General features: G+C 39.8%; 1 protein-coding gene across 4 annotated transcripts in view; it reads left to right on the top strand.

Annotated features, from left to right (window-relative positions):
- Nucleotides 1-23,068, top strand: part of Opcml (opioid binding protein/cell adhesion molecule-like) — a 1,175,213-nt gene that overhangs the window by 916,930 nt on the left and 235,215 nt on the right. For all 4 annotated transcript variants that reach the window (XM_013009597.1, XM_013009595.1, XM_013009599.1 and 1 more), the window contains one exon: nt 2,850-3,082. In XM_013009597.1, coding sequence (XP_012865051.1) covers nt 2,850-3,082 — 233 coding nt within the window. The remainder of the gene's footprint in view (nt 1-2,849; nt 3,083-23,068) is intronic.

Raw genomic sequence — 23,068 nt, 5'->3', positions numbered from 1 at the left:
AAAAGAAAATCTGGGGGTAACAATGCTCAATAGGAAGTGTACTCATTACCTTGCTCATGTAACTGTATAGAATCTTTACAATAAAAAATTTAAAAAAATAAAAAAAATCTGAAGTAGTTTAAGTGGTAGAGCTACCAGCCTTGAGGCCCAGAGTTCAGACTTTACTACAGCTCCTCCCCCAAATAAGAAGCAGAAACAGAAGCAGCAGAAGAGAGAGTGGTCATACCATTTGAAAGTAGATAATCATGACTGTTAGACACTGTGAATTATAACTTCCACTGAATATATATTTATAGATTGCACATATTTCAAAGAACTATATGATTTTTTTTTCTGATGGTCCTAAGGCTTGAACCCTGGGACTGGGCACTGTTCTTGAGCTCTTTTTGTTCAAGGCTAGCACTCTTTGAGCCACAGAGCCACTTCCGGCTTTTCTGTCTGTCTGGCTTCTGGAATCCAGTTGGAATGTCACTCTTTGAGAGGAACTATTCCAACTGGAACTTTGTCTTTATATAGTTCAGGCGTGATGAAGAAAAGTTGTACATTGGTCCTAATCAGTCACTTAGAACAGACAGTGAAAGAATATCTTATAAGTGAAGAACAAAGAGGGCCATTCAGGTTTTAATTTTTATAAGAAAAATGGAAAATCACTCTCAAATGGAGAAAACACTAAGCAGAAAATAAATGAAGGGCCCCGGAGTGTGGAGGCATGCCTTCTATCAATGACACACCTGAATACCTAAATTATCAGGTCCTAGTAGTGAATACAGTTGGGCTCTCAAAGATACTCTCAGTGATATTACCTATATTAGACTTACCTGGGAATGACACTGAATTAGATCTATAAATACCAGTGTTGAGGGATATTCATGGTCACAGTGAAAAGGAAAAAAAGTGTGTCACAGGAGCATGAGGCTATGGCATAGGCTCTGCTTCCTGTAAAAAACAAACCAACTCCTGCTTCCTACTTGTGATTTGATATTTGTATGAAGAAACAACAGGGTATTACTGAAACAAGAATTTCAAGGTTCCAGGGTTTGATGTGGCGGGAATGATTCATTTGCCCTCTATGATTTTCATATTATCCATCTGTCATTCACTTCATACTGATACTACCTGTGTAGTTTGAAAACAAAGCAAATGGAAAAATAATCAGTTTGAAAGGAACAATCTTTCCGCACTACCATGTGAAAGCACCTAATTATCAGCACACCCCAACTTCACAGCTACCTATCCCTGCTGAGTGACGAAAGACCTTAGTGGCTAAAAGTATGATTTTCATCCCTCCTGCCAACTTCTTAAAGGCTCTCTCTAGAATGGGGGGTGCTTTCTCCTTCCAGGTCAGTCTTTTCAGTGTTCCAAGCCTCTGGACCCATCTTGTTCATGTGAGGTTGGTCTCTGTCATTGCCTGTTCCTAGGTATTTTCCCCTCTGCCGGGCATGAGCTCTGTAGCATGTGAAGTGCCAGGTCAGATTTAGTGGGGCCAGACTTTCATATTCTAGTTCTCATCTAGTCCTCTCTTAGGCAGAATGCAGTGTCTCTGACATTGCATGCACCATGTTGTATGGATGGGAAGTGGGTGAGCACACTGGCCCTCAGAGTGTACTCGCTTTGGTAAAGAATTCTCTTGTCTTAAGTTCTCAGCTCCCAAGGCACATCTGCAAATGTTCTTCCCCACCAGCAGGCATGTTTATTTTTTTTTTAATTTTTATTGTGAAAATACTGTACAGAAGGGTTACAATTACATGGGCAAGGTAATGAATACATTTCTTATCAAGCATTGTTGCCTCCTCCTTTGTTTCCTCTTCCCATCCCTTCCTATATGTGTCCCCCCTCCCTTCCCCCGCCCCCCCCCCTGCAAAGTTGTAAAGTTCGTTTTTCAACATAACGACTTATACATCTCATTGTTGCAATGGGTCCACCTGTATCCCTATTTAAACAGTTTGTTTTTGCCCTTCCCTTCCACAAATTATACCAACATCAAATACAATAAAAGCAAGGGTTATACCATGGGGGAGGGACATACAAAGCAACAAAGAAATCATCTTATAAATATGTTAGAAACAATAGCAAGAAAGAAAAAAGACACTTGAATACTTATCTTGCAGTTGACAGCCTATAGGTCATTCACTGCAGCAAGCATTCCACTTCTATCTGTAGTCTTGCAAGGTTGGGGAGAATGGGTGAGGTAGGTTCTTGACTTTGATAATATGCATCTCTTTCTTTCTGTGGGGCAGAGGGAGGAAGGTATAAAGGAAGGTCACTGAAGATAAACTCCTTCTTCCCTTCCCTGAAGTCAGAGGTGGCAGCTTCCTCGGGAAGTGTTGACTTTCCAAGGAGAATTTTAGCAATCCACACTATGAATTATAGCTTGCAGGCTTTGGGCAGCTTAGGGGTGCAAGGAGATTATCGACACCTGGGAGTTCTGGAGGTAAATAAGTTCACATTTTGATTAACTACACATAAAATATTTGCTTTGTGGATTATCTGTGACCTATTTGAAATCTAGTACTACTTTTTCTTTCCCCTGTGCCTCTGGGCCACTTTTCCCACAAGGTGGTAAATGTGCTGCAGAAATATAAACTAATTTTTATAGATGCCTAGGAGGAAAGCAAATGTGCAGCAAAGATATTCACATAATACGCTCTGGAGTCAAGTCAAAATGATTTTGTGTCAGGGATTCTTCAGGATGTCTCAAGCCTCCTTTACCTTACATTAGGCTGTTTCATCAGTATCCGATGATTTAATTTGATTATGCCATCATGTAAATAGGGAGTTTAATCTCTCATCTCTTTCTCTCTCCCTTCCTACCTTCCTCCTTCCCTATCCTTTCCCCACTTCATCCACAGGTGTACCATAGATGACCGGGTTACCAGGGTGGCCTGGCTCAACCGCAGTACAATTCTCTACGCTGGAAATGACAAGTGGTCCATAGACCCTCGTGTCATCATCCTGGTCAACACACCAACCCAGTACAGCATCATGATCCAAAACGTGGATGTGTATGATGAAGGTCCATATACCTGCTCTGTGCAGACTGACAATCACCCCAAGACTTCTCGGGTCCATCTCATAGTGCAAGGTAAGTCACAACTAGACCAGATGTTGGACTTCCATTTAGTAATGGAAAGGAAAAGGGATCTTGGTTTTGCTTTACACAGATATGAAGATACAAAAGGTTCTGTTGCTCTATTGAATCCAGACTGAGAACTGGATAGTTTTTGAAAAGTTTTGTCTCTAGTCCTTCTGTGGTGATCAGTAAGTTGTTTGAAGTCTCTTAAGAAACTTAGCTTTCTATAGCTGGGGTAAGATATATTCCAGCATAGATAAATACAGTACTATTCAGACAGCTCTTGAATGATCATTCTGAGACTTATTTCATAATAAAAGGTTAATGTTGACATGAAATTGTGTAACCTGATTGTTTCCAAATAGTTACTGATCTTCCATGTTGTGGACTAGTCTCTGGGTACTGGCCAGCTGGGTCCTCCTGATATTATGCATTTATGCTTTCATTTGCTCTTAGTGCTACTGTGGAGCCTGGTGTGGAGAGAGATATTCTAACAAATGTATCCAGGTCAATGTTGGAAATAAACTTCTGTCATTAAAAAGGAAGGAGCAAAGAATAGCTTAGCATCTTTGCCAATCTTTGGTTAAACATGAATCACTATAGTTCAGACATAGCATCACATGTGCTTTTTACAACAGTTTACTTTGTAGCTGAAAAAAATGGGATAGAAGTGTCATAAGCTCCAATGTTAACTACTAGGAAATACAATTGCAGACATCAGTTCTAAGGATTTGTGAACTACGTTGACAAGCAACAGTCCAAAATGAATTGCTTTTGAACTGATCCAACTGCCATTGTTGTGTAAAGAACTTTTCTGTCACATATGGTCTCAGAGTGGGAATGAGCTTCTGAGAGATAAATTCCATCACTCAGTGTTCCTCCACAAAGTGAGAGACTAAGAATGTCTTTTCTTCCAGTGTCTGGCTGACATCTTGGGGACACACACTGAGCTCTTGGAAAGGGTCATCTTGAGTCCTTTAGTCTGTAGCAAGTTCCTTATATCTGATCTCATTTGTCATGGAATCAACAGATTTTGAGCACTCTAGATTGTGAAATGTGTATGGTATCCATGTTTAGCTAAGAGATTTCCCCAGATCTGTTTTTTTAAAAAAGACGGTGTTATTCATTTCAGTTGGTATCTAGAAATGGTTGGCTGATTAAGGAGACACATCTGTTTCTGCTCAGCCACGTGCACCATTCCGAACACTATTCTTTCATTTGGCTAGAACGGCTCCTGAGTGTCTGCGTTGCTAGGTCCTCCTCTGTAGGCTATTGACGATGCATATTGGGCCGGGGATCTGTCTGCTGCAACTTCTGTCTTCCAGCAGACCCAGAGACAGCCGCACTGCTGAATATCGGCTTCCATCTGTCCTTGAAGTCCTCTCATGTCTCCATGCTTTCAGACATTACAGGAGCCTGCCATATGACAGGCATCTCTAGATGCTGCTGCTTCCCATTCTCCATATGTGTACCACCCAGGGTATGGCTGGTTGATGATCACAGCTCGAGGGCCACAAGACTGGCTGCCATCTGGACACAAAGGCAACTGGCACATCCAACACTTTTCCTCAGAAGATGATGGGGGCACTGGGTGAGCTCAGTCATCAAGGATGGGCTGGGACATCTGCTGAAAGTTTCTGGGGATGCCAAAAACAAGGACCTGTGAGCTCTTACCACCCACCTGCCACCTGGGTTCAACTCCAGAAGAGCAGAAATTCTCCACGTTGGAAATGACACTTCAGTGGCACTTCCATGGCCTTGACAACAAAGTTGTCTTCTCATTCAGGAAATACAGCACTGAAATAAAATATAACTGTCAGGCATTGTACAGAAAACAGACAGAAACAGAGAAAGGCTATGTTTCCCAAGGAAGAGGACAGAGAGTGTGAGCATGTCAAAGTCACTACAGGCTATAAAGCACTTGGTGAGGGCTCTGAGGATAATGTTGTTCACAGAATGCCAGGGTAATTCCTTGTGGCCTTGTAGTTCCTGGGAGCCTTCTAGCCTTGGTTACTAAAGTCTGAGGATGGGAAAGACAGAGGCAGGAACTTCACCTACCCTATAAGCTACCTGCTCAGGCTCTAGATTTCAGAGCCTGCTCTTTATAGCTCTGGCTACCCATCTAAATGGCCTGGGAAATCCAAATGCAAATCATCAGGTGGAAGGAGGAAGAGAAGGAGAACAAGGAGGTGTTGCTAGAACTGTAGGCAGGTTAACTTTTCCATGGAAGGGTCAGCCATGGAGAAGAAGCTCAAGTTTCTGTGGTCTATCTTGTCTTCATTAGCAATGCAACACCAAAACCAGTAGAATTATGAGGGAATGGATGTGGAGACCCCACTGTTAAATGAGAAAGAAGCCCAAGAGTCCTTTTTCCCAGCAACTATCGGCTTTTGTCCAGCCTATAGATTAATTTTTCAGCCTTAGTGTTATTTCAGGTTAGATAAAGATAATGAAAGTTTCCTAATCCTCTTAAAGAAGATTTATCTGACTGAGTAGAAAGCTTTTGGAATACAATAAGGCATGTATAAAACTGAGGCCTAATCTTGCCCTTAATTTCAAACTGCTGATGGGTATTGATTTTCCAATGAGAAAAAGTAAAAAATTTCCGAGCTGCAACTTGTCCATTAAAAAAAAATTGTGTTTATTTATCTTCTGCTCATTTGAGAATGTTAATGTCTTACGATTTCTGCCAACCAGGTGCCATTCTCAAAAGAAGCCATTCTCACCAGGCTATTAGCTTTGGTGTGGTTTGTTGTTGTTGTTGTTTTTTTTTACCCCCTGCAAAGACAGGAAGTAAAAGATGTTCTGTCAATCACCTCAATGTTGATCTTTTACTCTTTCATGAGGTTGCCTTTGCCACATGTCAGAGGAGATTTATTTCCAAGTCCATCTCTTTACAAGAAGAAACTGCCTTTATGCAAATACAATTACTGATCCCTAAGGCACATCTTGGCCACTAGGAGTTCATTATGAGCTGCCATGTGAACATATGTGATATTGTGATCTAGACTTTATACCACTAGGAGTTAAGGGAAACCAAAGCAGGGGGAATAGCCACTGTGGGTCAGAATCAGCAGGGCATGAAAACCTGTCTGGTGTTATACAGGGATTTGCTCCTGAGATAAGGAGAAGCCTCATTTTGAGAGGTCAAATTGAGAGTCTTTCTTAGAAAGTGGGAAGCCAGAGACTGCTGGGGAACTCCTGCCCCAAAGACTTGCAGCCCAGAAAGTAGCTTGTACAAAGCTTTTACAAGCTTTGGGATGGGTCCCAAACCCAACAAAAGCAAACCATATAGGGGGGAAATCAGGGGTGAACAAAGCAAGCCATCTAGAGAAATAATCAGGGGCAAGCATTCTCTATAGCAAAACTTTCCTGGAGCTAAATACCATGATACATCGGCATATTCCCTGAAGCAGAACTTTCCTCGGGCTAAACCACATTACACAGCTCCCCTCTAGGCTTTTCAGAGCTGGATGAAAAGCCCACACCACCCAGCAAGACACCAGGATGGCAGTGAAGACAAGACATTGTTACTTAGACCCAGTATCCTTATTTCACTGGCAGTTCTATCAAGGATGCGCTGGAGTGAAGGGAAAATAGGGAAATGAGGCTAAAGCTTGCTTCCATCATCGAGGCAGAGAGACATATGCTGAAGACATATATGCAGAATGGAGAAGCGCCTAAGAGATTCTTTCCAAAGGAAATGGACAGCATGAATCCCAGTGCCTTGAAAGAGAAAGACTTACATGATGCTACTTGTTTTTTTGAGTTGGGAGACGTAATGGTGGCCTCCACAGTGACTGAAGATGCAAGGTGCTGTGCCACTTAGAAGCAAAGAGCTTTCAACTCACAAGTCTGAGGATAAAGAAAACAGCCACATTATATAGACACTATAGACAAAGAAAAAGGCAAAACAGAAAGGGTAAGTCTGAAATTCGGAATGAACTTACTAGCTGAAAAATAGGAAGTTTCTGATCTTAACCCTTCCTGTAGAACATCACGAACCATATTGGATTTACTGAGGTCTTAAGTACTCGAAACACGAGCAGGCAGTCAGAAAAAAAAATTGTTTGTAAGATAATCAGAAGAACAGACTGAACTGGCATATGAACACAGTGTCATAAAGACTCTCTAACAAGCACTACTCAGGGAATAAGTTACAGTTTGGCCTTATGAACGGCTTGGACAGTAATAGAAGATCCCTGCAAAGGAAAGAAGTTAATATGACAAGCTAAGAGATGTGTTTTAACAGAGATAACATTATGATCATGAATTTATCTATTACTTTGTAGACATAGTTACAATCTTTGTCTCATTTGACCCATACAACAAGCCCTGGGGTTATCAGTGAGTGATGTTATATCACTTGCAAGGTGGATACCTACAGCTCTCAAGAGTCATGGTGACCTGCCAGTGTCCCCAGTGGATGAAGAACAGAAGAATCTCAACCTACAGCTAACTGACCTCAAGATTAATATCTCCACAGTGTGCTCCAATGCCTCTTTCAACCACATTGTATGAACTAACCACCTCTAGTTATGTTTTTGACCCAGGTCAATGGGAAATTTTTAAGGTTTAGTAGATTACTCAATTATTTTTTTGTTTTTATTTCCCTGTATTTGGTAATGCATTTTATTAGCAGACATTACATTAAAAAATTTCCAAGAAAGAAAGAAAGTCATGAGGATGGGCGTTTAAATCTACTATAAATGGTACAGAGAGGCTGAGAGAGAGGCAGAGAAGGAGGTAATTAATTTTCTAGTAGCTCCTTCCTCCAGGGAAGTGCATTTTAAATGTTACCACTTTATCCCATGTAAGCACTGAAAATCCTGGCCCCTCTGAGGGTCTAGGATGTAACTGTTGTTCTAATTGACAGTAATTCTTCAGCATTCTGAAGCAACAAAGAGCCCAAATGCATCCCCTGGTGTTAGTGGTTTTGTTGCTAGGGATGTATACACAGGAAGATGTGGTCTACCTTTACTTCTGTAAAAATTTTACTTATTTATGTATTGTTTACACTGGTACTGGGGCTTGTACTCTTGCTTAGCTTTCTTCCTCAAGGCTGGTGCTCTACCACATGAACCACACCTCTACTTCTGGACTTTTGTTGTTCAATTGGAAATAAAAGTCTTTCAGATATGTCTGCTGGGGCTGATTTTGAACTATGATCCTCAGATCTCAACCTCCTGAGTAGTAGGATTGCAGTTGTGAGCCAGCAATACCTGGGTTATGTTTGCTTCATAAATGTTGGTATCCGCATCCTCTTCTCTTGATTACAAATGTCTTCACCACAAGATGTTTCCTTGTAGGGAATGTCTTTTGCAAAGCCCAGGTATGCAAAAGGTTAGAAATGATGAATTGTATTAAATTTTAGAATGTGAGTCTCCACAGCAAGCAATTTCTTTCTATCTTTCTTTCTTTTTCTTTCTTTCTGTCTTTCTGTCTTTCTTTCTTTCTTTCTTTCTCTCTCTCTCTCTTTCTTTCTTTGTTTCCTTCTTTCCTTCCTTCACTCTCTTTTCTTCTTCTCTTGTCTTTTTTCTCTTTTCTTTTCTTTTTGTGCTGGTCAGGGCTAGGTCTGTCCTCAAGAATTGTGCTCAAAGTTAGTGCTTTATTATTTTGAGCCACAGTGCCATTTTGGCTTTTTGGTAGTTAATTGGAGATTAGAGTTTCAGAAACTTTTCTCTCCAGGCTGGCTTTGAATTGCTATCCTCAGATCTCAAGCTTCCTGAATACCCAGAATTACAGGTATGAACCACCAATGCCGGTGCTTATGCAAGTTCTATGTACAGAAAAGATTTTGGTCTCTTAACCTGGAGTTAACTCAGGGGGAACTGGTTGTTTTCTTGAACTTTTATTCAACATATAAATGAGTCCAGTTTCCTATACAGCCTGGAACTGGGTTCTACATAGCCCTGGCCAACCTGAGTGGTGGACACATTGAATGAAAACTTACCTTGGGCTGCGTGCTGGTGGTTTATGCCTGGAATCTTAGCTACTCAGGAGGATGAGATCTGAGGATTACAGTTCAAAGCCAGCCCTGTCAGAAAATTCCCTGAGTCTCTTATCTCCAATTAACTACCAAAAACTCTTAAGTGTAGCCATGGCTCAAGTGATAGAGTACTAGCATTGAGCAAAGGACCTCAGGGCCAGTGCCCATGCCCTGAATTCAAAGCCCTACAGCTGACAGAAAAAATAAAATAAAAAGAAAAGGAAAGAAAGCCCAGCTCAGCTTCCCCTTGCTTCTGCTCTAAAAAATATACATCATGTACATTTATATCTTACAGAAACTCAGGCTTAGAAAGACTGAAAATGTTCAAAGAGATGATGGAGCTCCTAAGTGTTTTAAATTCTCTTCAGTGCACTCATTCCTTTAGGTTAAGTTTTTGACACTAGAGAAAAAGCTATCAAAATACAAGCAGTCAAGACAACAGGTTTCTAGTCCTGCTGCTCACTCTTCTGAGTGCCCTTTACTTTTTCTTTGTTAAATAAACTCTTTGTTACCTTCCTATATTAAAAAAAATACAAACCGTCAACAAGCCACTTTACATGCATTATCTCTTTTGATTATTCTTCACAAGAACCCGTCACCACTTTATATGAGACAAGAAATTGAGATTCAAAGAGGCGGAAGTGACTTGAACATGTTAGACTCGTTTTTTTCTTTTCTCTTTTATTTGCTGATACTAGGGCTCAAACTCAAAACCTAGGCATTATCCCTTAACATTTTTTCCCTCAAGACTATGCTCTACCATTTGAGACACCACTCCAATTTTGGCTTTTTGGTAGTTAATTGGAGATAAGAGTCTCACAAACTTTCCTGGCTGAGCTGGCTTTGTACTGCAATATTTAAATCTCAGCCTTGTGAGTAAATAGGATTAGAGGTGTTGCCCAGCTTGGCTACACAGTTCTTAATATGAGATGTCCTTTCTCAACAACCCCAGTATTGTGTTGGTATACTATATTGCTAACTCAGAGCTAGGTAAAAGGACAAGCAAATGTGATTATAGGTCACTAGACAGGACACTTCTGGTGATGCAGAAAAGGGAGGATGTAAAGGAGATAGTTCTGTTGTAAGGGAAAGAGGTTTGGGGATAGAAATTTTACAGCAGGATGAGTGTGACAGGGCCACAGGGCACAATGTTTTCAGAGATGTTGCTATTTTTAACTCTTTCTCTATCATGAACTTTTTTTTCTACTATCTTCCTCTCTTCTTCCAAATATTTCAGTCAGTTGAATTAACATATGTGATTATGAGCTTAAAGAAAAGCAAGCAGTCAACCTGAAATACATTTAATTTATTCAGTTTCTTTTAAATTATAGTCACACTTATTTGTCACAGCAGGGTAGAGGAGTGGAAAAGAACAAGTCTGGGCATGAGAAAACTCTACAATTTAAGCTCAGTCTTGAACATCTTTGACCTGTTTTTAGAACATTTTCTTCATGGGCTTTCTGCCTTGGGATGAGGAGCAGTATTGACTATAATTGATTTTCTTTATGTTCCACGTGCATGGTTTAATCTTTTGTGTGTATGGATATATATTTTTACATTTGGAAATAAAATTCTATAAAGGAGTGTATAAACTGTAAATTCCAGGTATGTGTGCAAATAAAGCTCATAAACAAAAGGGTCTACAATATGAAATAATACTAAGAACTATGGGCTTCATTTCTGTGAATTTGAGCTGGAAGGGCTGAACTCATCATACTGAAATCCTTTCTAATTGAATGAGTTGTAAATACGATTACTCAGGGGGACTTTTTTATTCTCCTGAAGATAGCACAAGTGAACCAGGGTTTTTGTGTGTTTTTTTCTATTTCACCACTTTCTCATTTATATTTTCTTGAGAATTCTTAGCATTTGGAGGTCCTCTTTCTAACATTACTGATTAATGGGGACTCTTAAGAATTGTTTACCCTCTGGGTTGGGGAAAGTTGAGGAGAATTTCTCCTTCCTAGTTCTCTGACATAATCTCCCTAACTGACATCAAATTGTTTTATTTACGTATGTGTGTATTTGGATGTATCTACCAATCATCTATCTCTATGACTACTATCATTCATCTTTATATCTACTGTTTATCTGGCTATCTATCATCTACTAACTGACTTACTGATCAATTCATTTATCTATGTATAATTACCTACTTATCTATTTATCTATCTTTATCATTTATCTACTGACACCTACAAGTTTATTTAACTATGAGTACTTACCTGCCTATTTACCTATCATCTATCTACCCATTCTTTTTCTTCCTTCCTTCCTTCCTTCCTTCATTCCTTCCTTCGTTCCTTCCTTCCTTCTTTTCTTTCTTTCCTGGGGCTTGAACTCAGGGTGTAGGTGCTATTCCTAAACTTTTGTGCTCAAGTCTAGTGGCATCTACTACTTTGAGCCACAATACCATTTCTGGTTTTCTGGTAGTTAATTGAAGAGTCTCATAGACTTTCCTCTCCTGGCTGGCTTCAAACCATTGTCCTCAGATCTCTGCTTCCTGAGTAGCTAGGATTATAGGCATGGGCCACTGGTGCCAGCTACCCATTCTTTATTAAAGAGGTAGGTTTTGCCAAGAGAGCAACCACAATAGAAAGAATGGCACAACTGTCTTCAGAATAAGTAGGGTGATCTATGGGAGGGCATCTCATGAACCTTCCTTCACAGGAGGATGCCCAGGGCATACAGGCTCCCAGCATGCCTTGCTTCCTCTAGCCCTCAGTGTTGGGATGAGACCCATGTTCTCCCTGCTCTCAGTTTGCTTCACTCAGCTATTATCTGAATTTGACACCTCCTGGAGCCAGAAGAGAATTGATGTTCACCTCCACCTAATCTCTTAGGTTGTGATACCTTTCATGCTATGATGTATAGTTAGTGACACCACAGTCCCAAACACATTTATATTAAAAAAAAAAGAGAGAGAGAAACAATTTCTTCTTTCATCACTACTCTTCTGCCACTATTATAAGGAGAAATATGGAGCTTTTTTCTGCTCCACTTAACAGCTAAAATATAACACACACACATCACATGTACACACACCCAAACACAGACACACAATTTTCACAGGTTTTGTGGCTGTTTCTTCTGTGGTCTCTGGGCTTCTATCTCGCCTGCCACCTAATATGTAGATTTAGAACCATGTAGAAGAGGGGTACTCAGTCTTTTTTTTAATATAATTGTTTTTTTGTGAAAATACCATACAGAGGGGTTACAATTACATGAGCAAGGTAATGAGTCCATTTCTTATCAAGCATTGTTGCCTCCTCCTTAGTTTCTCCCCTTACCATCCATCTCCTCCTCCCCCGCACCTGGAACCCCCACCCCCCACATATACCCATACTCAGTCTCATAGAGTCTGCTAGGTTTAGGCCTCACCTAGAAGGGAGGGGACATATTCTGTCATCTGTAACACAGACTAATAGTTATAAGAATAGGAGGAATTGGTGTTTTCCAAGGTAAATTAGATCAAAATAAAATTTGACATTGAGTGAATTCTTTACTGAGATGTGGCAGAGTCTGGGCCTATCATCTGCCTTACATGTAATACATTTAAATAAACAAAGCAGCCACAGCAAAGTCTGTCCTCAGAATCATCGCTGATGTGGAGATGGAAGAGAAAATGAAATGCTGGTTATGTTCTACTCCATTTGTGGGCAGTTTCTGCTTATTTCCTAAGAAGCCAATTTGCCAGAAGCTGTAGTAAATACAAAGATCTATTCACACATGTTCCTATTGCTGTGAACAGGGAAACAATCACACCTTAGAAAAGTAAATCAGTAACAGTCTATAGTTCTACCCTAGATTGAAGCTCACCATGACCTCATGTAGCAGTATTTCAAACTCTGCCATCCACAAGTTTAGTTAGTCATTAGTTAGCATCAGGATAATAATATTTTCCTACATGTAGCAAGTACATACCTATTTGGAACATCTGAAATCCTTCTCTAACCTGGTTTTGAGCTCCTGGTTAATAGAGTATGTGTGTAACAGAACAAGGGTTTGAACTGAAGACTTATTTCTCTCACTTTGAGTTTTTTGCTCTAGGCAAGCAAGCATGGTGCCATTTAAGCCACATCTTCACTTCCAGCTTTTTGCTGGTTAATTGGGGATAAAAATCTTATAGACTTTTCTGTCCTGGCTGGCTTCAAACCTTCATCCTCAAATCTCAGCTCCCAGCTATGATGGCAGGCATGAACCACTAGCACCCAGTTCTACTTAACATGTTTTAAGCTTAAACATAGTGACTCAACAATAGTAACTATCCACTGTGTTTTTCCTGTTTTGGCTTTACACAAAGCTATCAAAGCCTTTGGCTGTTCTTTTTTTTGGGGTCCGGTCGTGGGGCCTGAACTCTGGGCCTGGGCGCTGTCCCTCAGCTCTTCAGCTCAAGGCTAGCACTCTAGCACTTGAGCCACAGTGCCACTTCCGGCTTTTTTCTTTTTGCTTATGTGGTGCTGAGGAATCGAACCCAGGGCCTCATGCATGCAAGGCAAGCGCTCTACCACTGAGCCACCTTCCCAGCCCTGGCTGTTCTTTCACTAATGATTTCTCTCTGTAAGTTGAAACTTGTAGAATAATAAAAGGAAAGCAGGATCTTAAGGAGTCTTTTTCGTAGTAGTACTAACTTGTGACCATCCCTCACTTACTAGCCTGTCAATCAGTTGATAGACATTATCCAAGTCTATTTTCTGGTTCTCTCCAGGAGACTCTATTCATTCTCCTGCCTTTGAGTGAGGAAACGTCACCCAGGAAATTGTCCTAGGCCATCAGCTGAGAAGTACAGGGCTGAGACTTGGGCTCAGCATCATCTAGAGTGAGAGCTCTTCCTCAGCCCTAGGCTGGCACTAATCTTTATTCCAATTCTACTCAATGAGCAGGTAGGTCCACTGATCTCTACTTTTACCTCACTGCATATGCCATCCTAAACAGGTTATCTCCATGTGAAATATTTCAGTCTAACATCTCTGCAACCAACCTCTATTCTCCTTAAGCCTTTTATTTTATTTTATTTGTGACCATACTGTACAGAGGGGTTACAATTACATGGGCGGGATAATGCGTACATTTTTTTTTTACCAAGTTAAGCCTTTTCTCATCTCAGTAAGTGAAACTCTATTCTCAGGGTTAGAAAAAAACTTTGTACATATATTTCCAGTTCTTAATGTTTCCCCTAATTCCAGCCTCTGTTTTGTTTCTTAAATTCTCTCCTGAGCTCTTCAATTTGGGTATTCCATCACCATCTTAGCACATTCCATATTGAAGTTACCTTCCTCATCCCAACATCTAATCCTCCTCTTCTAGCTCACATTCTTATTCATGTAAACACCATCCATATGCCCAAACTTGGCTTAAGCATTCATTCTTCCCTCTCATTTGCTGCTCTGCTAAAGATGATGTTGTGTTCAATAAAGTCATGCTCTTCCTTTCCATTTCTATACAAGGACCATCACAGAGCAGAAACCCATTCACTACTGGCTCTTCATCTTGATTGACACTCAATCTTCAGTCTCTTCCTCCTTGTAATTCATTTTTAACAATATTGCTTAAGTATTACTAAAGCCTATATCTGACCATATTGCTTCTCCTCACTGGGGGTGTTTAAAATATATTTTTTCATTTTTAATTGACATATAGTAATTATACCCTTTCATAGGCCACAATGCAACATTTTAATACATGTAAATAACGCATTATGATCAGATTAGCATAACTGGCATATCCAACACTTTGGATATTGATTGTTTCTTTGTGTGAGGGAATACTCAAATTCCTTTCCATTCTATTCTTGAAATACATAGTTAACTGTTAATTTCTCTCTGATGATAACAAAATTGTTGAAACATCTTAGATCACCTCTCTGAGTGTTGAATGGTCCAGTGCTATGCCTTTCTTTTCAATTTCATGCTGTATGTGTCCATGCTTACATAGACACTACTCATACATTTGTCTGGGTACCTCCCCCTCATCGCCAGCTCCCCAAACTTTTACCATTACTCACATAATTCATCTGTCTAGAATTCTCTAGAATATTCTTTCTGAATTTCCAAACCAAAATCCAAAATAGAACTGCCCAGTAGAATTTTACTTCCCTGACAGAAGTGTTCCATAGCTGTATTCTTCAACAGGAAAACTGTCACCCACACATGTCTAGTGATATGTTCCTAGTACCACTGAAGGACTGAATGTTCAATTTAATTTAATTGTGTGTGTGTGTGTGTGTGTGTGTGTGTGTTGGTACTAGAGCTTGAACTCAGGGTCTCCTACTCTTCTTTTACTTTTTCACTTTGGGATGGTGCTCTACCACTTGAGACACAGCTCTACTTCCTGCTTTTTGGTGATTAATTGGAGAGAAAAGCCTCACAGACTTTTCTGACTGGCCTGGCTTCAAATCAAAATCCACAGATCTCAGCTTCCTGAGTAGCTAGGGTTACAAAAATAAACCACCAAAGCGCAACAAGTTTATTTAATTTTAACTACCTTTATTTGAAACAGCCACATATGGTTCATGGCTCTCATATTGCACAACAGATTTATAGAACTGTTAAATCTATAACCCAAAAGTTTCTTTGAGATTCCAATTGTGCTTTCCCTGTCCTAACTATGAGAGTATTATTTTTTTCTTTCATATTTCAATTATTGGTTAATAACTCTCTTCCCCCTAGGTTGCCTGGAGATAAGAGCTAGAGATGCCTCCATTATTATTCAGCCTAGAGTTGCTAATTCAAGATAGCATGACCATATAAGTAGCTCTTTAAGTACCCTAAATTATAAGGTTTAAAGACTAATTATAATAATAGCAAAATATCCTAAATGTGTTTTATTAACGTTTTATTCAAGCTGGAGAAAAATGTCCACTGTTCTGATGAAAAGAATGAGCATTTCAAAGAGTGACTTATTGGAAGAGGTGTTGAAGATTATTGAAGATCACACTACCAGGACAATAGATACCTTGAATTTATTCCTGTTGCTGCCCTGTGTTGAGGATAGATTGCTGTACATTATAGGCATAGAAAATATATCTACTGAATAAATAAATTCTTAGTGAAGCTTATAGAAAGATACCGCAAGTCAGAACTTCTGGGGAAAATTATTCATATATCCACTTTCCCGTAGTGACGTTGGCAATCATCCCCAAACAAGATGCCCCAATGGCTGCCCTGGCATACAGAACTCCAAGTTCACAAACTCAGCCTGCTATATGCAATCAACTTAATAGGTTAGATTATGTGCTCCGATTGGCCAGCTCACAGGCATTACTGACCAGTTAGCCACTGTGTTAAGGTCAATTAATTTATATTTGTATTTTGCAAACTAAAAGTTGCCCTGTTAGATTATTGATTCTTTGTCCCTGTATTCAATTTGTTTTTAATTGCACCATTGCTAGGCCAAGCCCTCCCTCCTGGCAAGCTGGTAATAAATCTGCCACCATCTCAACAATCAACAATAAATGTGTCTCTTCATGTCATTATTAATATTTCTCTTGGATTGGTTCATTACCATGGTTAACAGTTTCAAAGAGCTGGATGGCATACTGCCAAGAGGATTCCTTTTCCCAGGGGCTATTTTGTCATGCTGGGATGGATGTTCCCAAGCCTGCAAGTGTCTGAGAAAGGGGGTCTGAGATTTAATTTAATATAGCTGGAATTCAAACTACCTAATCCTCTTTTTATCATAAACAGCTTTAGAAGATATTGTTGGAATAGAGATCTTTACCCTCTGTTCCAATTCTTTTACTTTCCTCTTCTCTCTCCTTTTTAATCTTCTTAATTCCTTCTTAATTTCTGTTCAGTTAGAACTTAGCCCTTCAAAAACAACATACCAGCTACTTAGGTAATCTATAGTCCTGGGATAAGTGAACTGGACATCCCTTGGGAATTAGCATTTTATGATTTTTTTTTTGCTACTCAAAAGCAAAGTGTGAATGATGTTTTACAAAGCTGCAGAAATACTGTCCAGAATGACACCTAATTTGAGATCAATTCTAGAAAAGAATAAGCCCTATCTTATAGTGGGGATAATCATTAATTATAGAGTCGTTATTGACTCTTTTAGTTATTAGGCTTTTTAGGAAAGGGGTGCACAGATTTTAAATGAATTTTTGGCTTGGTTAAAAGAGATGGCATCTGTGTCAAGAATTGTCAAATGATAAATCTAAATGGAACTAAGTGTCTGGTTCATCCCGTGCCACCCCACTCCCCGCCGTGGCCTGGGATCTGGTCACAGTGGGGAACATGCATCATTTCCAAAAGCACAACTACATAGTTGCTACAGGACAAAAAGCTTCTCTTTAGAAATAAAGTCAAGATTTTCATTCAGAGTCCAGGATTTGTTAATTTATTATTAACAATACACACACACACACTTCTCAGCACCTAGCTCTCCCCGCACAGGTAGAGTTGACCTTGATTATTGGGAAAGTTTGATACTAGCTATCTCTTTTGAGAAAGGTCTTAAGGAGATGATGGATGCAAGGCAAAGGAGGGATGGGATTTAGGCCAGGAAGAGAAAGTGGAACCATAGAGGGCCTTAGAGTTACCAAGATTAAAGGAAACAAAGAAAAGTGGAAGGTGACCAAGAAAAGAAATAGGACCTTTTTCTAGTAGCACGCTATTATGCTACTAGATGAGGGAGGGGAGTCTGGACTTCATTCAAAAGATGAAGCAAAAGAGTTTGAGCCAAACAAGAAGTCACCACCAAGTCCACATTACAGATTTTGGGTTCCTTAGGAATTCTACATCATGTTAAGAAATAAGAAACTAAGATATCATCCCATGAATGCATTTTTAAGGGTCCACTATTGCATACTGAATTCATGCTCTTTGTAATGTTTTCTAAACATATCAAAATATAATCAAATTAATAAATTAAATTAAAGGCCAGAGCCATGTGTGTGCATGCATGCGCACGTGTGCAAATACCCTCTCTCTCTCTCACACACACACACACAAACGCACGCTCACTTTTGCTGTTCCACTGATTGAAGTATTCAGTGACAAGCCTGAGCGTGGTCATGATAAATCCAAAGCACCAACAACTGTTAGCTGACTTCAAGAAGGTGAAATAGCTACTTGAAGGAATAAAGCCTCCCAATCCTTGGTTCTGCAACAGCAGGGTAGAAAGTAAGGGGACAAGAAAATCAAAGTTCCTTTAAAAAAATTATCACACATAGAGGCAAAATGTCCCCACAGCAGGAAAGAAAGTGGAAAACACACCAAATCAATCACCTTCAAAATAAGGCTTAAAATCTTCTACTTCATAAGATGTAGGGGGAGGGATGGAAGAGTGGACCCAACAGCTTGAAAATGTTTTATTAAACTGCATGCTGGCTGCCATGGCACATACAGGAAAATGCAATTAAGGTCAGGCCATTAAAAAGACGCCCAAGGATAGCTTTGAGAAAGACCAGGGGGCAATCAGCAGGTACCCAGGCAGCTTTCAAAGGAAATTCACTTTGAAAAAGAAAGTACCAGACATGAGGTAGGACGCACCTCAGAGTGCCCTGAAGTGAAATCTCACAGCCTCATTGTCATCAGAAAGGGTAAAGATGATGGATGCAGGTGGGGAGAAGAGGCTCTCAAGCAAGACATGAGTGGGAACTGAATGACCTCTGAAATCTTTGGTTCTATCCTCACTTCAGCTGCAGTGTCCCAGGTCTCTGTTTTTGGTTAACATGTCCTTAAGAACATAGGCATAAAAGAGGCAGTGGCATGACAAAAGGGAAGTCACTTGAGCATCACTGGTAGACCCAGATTCCTCTGAGATTGAGTCCATGCCCTGTTTTGCCAGTAGAGACCATCTGGATCTTGTTTGCTGACTGTGAGGTAGCATCTGGAGGGCCTAGAGGAGGGCACAAGCCACCTGTCCCATGGGAAGGACAGGACTGAGCTGCCTGTCTCTGATAATGAGCAGCTGGTCTTCACGCTGGTAGGTCCTGAAGAGACAACGAAGGTGTCAGGTAGATGCTACCTTACGCAGAGACATCTCCAGGTGGAGCTTCCAGTGATGGTGGCCAAGCTAGAGTTTGGATCATGGTGGCCCCCACGCAGTCCATGTGCTAAGCTCAGTCCTCAGCTCAGAATTCTTGGTAGGTGGTAGAAACATCAAGATGCAAGACCTGGTGTAAAGTTGTAGGTCATTATAGGTGTACCCTCAAAAAAGAGAGGGTAACAGTAGTCGTCTTCTTCTTCTTCTTTTCTTTTCTTTTTTGTTCACTTCCTGGCATGAGGTAAGCAGGTTTCACTTCACCATATGCTCCCTCCATGGCCTGCTGCCTTACCAGTCTCCAAAACAAAAAACCTACTGTAGGGGATTGGAAGCTCTAAAACTGTGAGTCCAAACAACCCATTTTTCTGATCTCACATATTTGTTATACTGACTAAAACCAGCCTAACAGATGACTGTTTTCTCTCTGTACTTCAGTGCCCCTCGCAATTCTCCCTGCTTTGCCTGCCCAGGTTAGGGCCATCCACCTGTAATGCACTTTGAACTCAGATCTTCCAAGTTCCAACATCTCTATCAATGATTCTGTCATGCCATTCTCTAACCACAGAAATACATTCCTGACTTCTCACCAAAATACCATCAAAGCATTATGAAGACAGGGACAAAGCTGTTACCTCTGAGCAGATGAAAAGGTTTATCTCTAGTGTAGAATTTAAGAATAACTTGGCTTAGATGATCAAATATGTATGTCATGTAGAATCATTAAATACTTAAATGAGAAAAAGAGTGAAAATATTTGCTCAAAATGAGCTGAGACAAAATTCATTTTGCTGTATGCATGAAAAAATCTACATATGTATAATATATGAAAATACACACATGTGAGCATATATGCATACATACATATATACACTGATAAATATATATATACATATATATGTGGAGAGAGAGAGAAGTACCTGTAGTCTGCAGATGACATGAGTCTAAAGAATGCATAATAATTGTCCATACTTCTGGGGTACAAGGTACATTTCAATACATATATACATTGCATAATGATCAAATCAAGGTAACTAGCATATACTTAACCTCATAAAATTTATCATTTCTTGGCATGAGAGAATTCAACAGCTTCTCTTTTTAATTGGTATATGTATATAACAAAATATTATATTTTCTAGAGTCACCTTACTGTGCATCTCCCATGTATTTGCTAACCATTCTCTTACTCTTGGCTTCTATGAGATCAACATTTTGGGAGTATAAATATACATGAGACTATATAATTGTCTGCCTTATTTTGATTCAGCTATCTCTTGACACAGGAGGAGTGTAGATTCCAGAGCTGCTAATTTCTTATTTTATTCTACCAGGCCATCCACCTATATTTGTAGTCCCACCACATTGGTCATCACCTTGTGTTAAGTGACACTGTGCTATTGTTATTCCAAAAGGTTTTGGTATGTCTTTAACACTCCAGCTCCAGGATGTGCATTCTTCCCTGGGCCTTTCTATTTCTGTTTTTCTGTTATAGAGATCTGTGGAACATGACTGGGGCAGTGTTCACAGTTTCTTAAGTTTTAGCAGAACCATTAGCTACAAACTGCCAATTGTGACTGTAGCAAGAGAGGTATTATAGATTTTAGGAAGAGGAACACCATTTCTGGGTATAATACAATTTGGAACACACTTCCATTTTCCTCAAAAGCTCTTGCCTTGCAATGATTTTCTGTCTGAGTGAGTAAATAGTATCCTGACTGCAGCTATAGTGGATAGATGAGATGGCCACGCCCCCTGCATGGTGATTTGCTTCTTACCTCTTGTTTATTTACATGAGAGTTATACTTAACTCTTCTTCCACTTTATTATTTTCTAAAGTTCCCTCTTATGCACTCTCTTTTTCTCCATTTTTCTAATCCAGTTCCTCCTAAATAAGCAATACTCAGTTTTTGCTGAAGGGTAGGCCTCTTAGATAGGCCTGAGGGCCAGGCCAACTTTGCCAGTGCATTTGCATGTATTTACATTTCGTTGGCCTGAAAACAAGATGATTGTGCACAATTCTACTCTTTTTGGTTTTTTAAAAAGACATTCTAGACCCTTGACAACTTTGTAGCCTCTGAACTTTCATAAACTTTTTGGTATCACTGTGAAAGAATTTTTGTATTGTCCTTTTAACCAAAAAGGTGTGAAGATGGTAGTAAAAAATAGACATAATAAACCCAGATTTATTAGGAGATTATGTTTCCAGTGAGTTGAAGACGGAAGTATCATTGGGTAGGGGAGTAAGGATATATCATCAGAGTCATTTCAACTCACCTGAGGAACATAGATCCAACTCTTAAAGAACAGGGAGTCCCTGATAGATTAGACATGATTTGATGGTATGAGGAAAATGGAACATAATCTCCCCATGGTTTCCACTATGATTGAAACATCTTGAGGCAGGAGTTATTCTGAAGGTTATTATCATGTTAGTGTTATGCACTGAGGTGGTGTAGAATTAGCAGTGAGAGAGAGGAATGGATGCAAGAGTAAAATGTAGAGTAAGATGATGAAAGTTACAACTTGATGAAATGGGGTGGGGCTATGTAAATCCCAGGAAAAATAAAAACAATCTGGAGGCTGGTGTCTCACTCTGAATCCTAGATATTGGGGGCGGCTGATTTCTGAGGATCACTGTTCAAAGCCACCATGAACAGGAAGATCCATGAGACTCTTATGTCCAATTAAGCACAGCAGAAAGCAATTAGTGGAGCTGTGGCTGGATTGGTAGAGGACCAGCCTTGAGGGATCAGAGCCCAGGTTCTGAGTTCAATCTCCAGTGTTGGTATAAAAAAGAAAAGAAAAAGAAGAGAAAAAAAGAACAATTTAAAGACTAAATGGAGCTTTTGAGAGGGAAATTTATTTTTATTTATTTTATTATTGTGGAAGAAAGAACCTGCTCTTGAGACTTCTTTTTCTCTTCATTTTCCTCCTCTTCCTCCTCCTCCTCTTTCTCCTCCTTCTTTTTGCAATAGGGTTATTTTCTATGATAAATTACCTGATGGCATTTCCAGTCCCCACTGGAGGTCTCACATAGCTCCCTCAAATTAGCTTGGAGCTGAGCACATGCACAGGCATTTGCTGGCCCTGTGACACAGTGTGGGCTAGCTTACCCAGTGTGAACTAGTCCGAGCCAACTAAGGGTTGCCACTAGTCAGACACAAACAGGCCAAGCTGGAGCCACAGCCCTAACAATCTCTGAACTCAAATGCCTAAATCACAATGAAAGATTACAGGATTCATGAGCAATCAAGACAACAAACTAAATTTAATAGCAAACAATAATCCAGGAAAGTACTCCAGTGAGAATAAAAAAAGATAGATGACAAAAGGACCATTAAAGAAATGATGTCAGAACTGGTCAATAAAATAAAAGGGAGATGCAAAAACAACCTCAAGAACACAAAGAAGAAATGACAAAGAAAATCCAAGACTTCCAAAAACAGATGGAGAGAAAAACAGACATGTTGTACGCCACATTAAAAGACAAAATGGACACTATAGGAACTAATCTTGGAACCTTTTATGGTTCCAATGCAAACCACAATGGAATCCATAGGTAATTCCATAAGTGAATTGGAAAATAGAACTTCAGAAGTCTAGGTTAAAACAAAAAGTCCAAAGAAGGGGAAAAAAAATTAAAACCTACCAAAGAGAAGTCCAGAAATTGGCAGACTCAGCTGAGAAATCAAATCTATGCCTAACTGGGAACAGTGAGGGAGAAGAATTTAATAGTAAAGCTATTGAACACCTACTCGGTAAAATAGCTGAGAACTTACCCACTCTTAAAAGAGAAAATCTTACCTGCTTAACAGAAGCATGTAGAACCATCAGTAGACTGGATCCGAGAAGAAGAAATATGTCTAGACATATCATAATAAAAATATCAGACATGAATAGCAAGGAACTGATTTTAAATGAAGAAAATTTAAAAGGAGCTATATTAAAATGGAAATAAAATCAGAATCACTGAAGACCTCTCCACACAAGCCATCAGTGCAAGGAGCATCTGGAACCAT

This window comes from Dipodomys ordii, unplaced genomic scaffold (genome assembly GCF_000151885.1).
Source record: "Dipodomys ordii isolate 6190 unplaced genomic scaffold, Dord_2.0 Scaffold10, whole genome shotgun sequence".
NCBI classification, from domain to species: Eukaryota; Metazoa; Chordata; class Mammalia; order Rodentia; family Heteromyidae; genus Dipodomys; species Dipodomys ordii.
The sequence above is the reverse complement of the archived record's forward strand: the minus strand, read 5'-3'. Positions and strand labels throughout refer to the sequence as shown.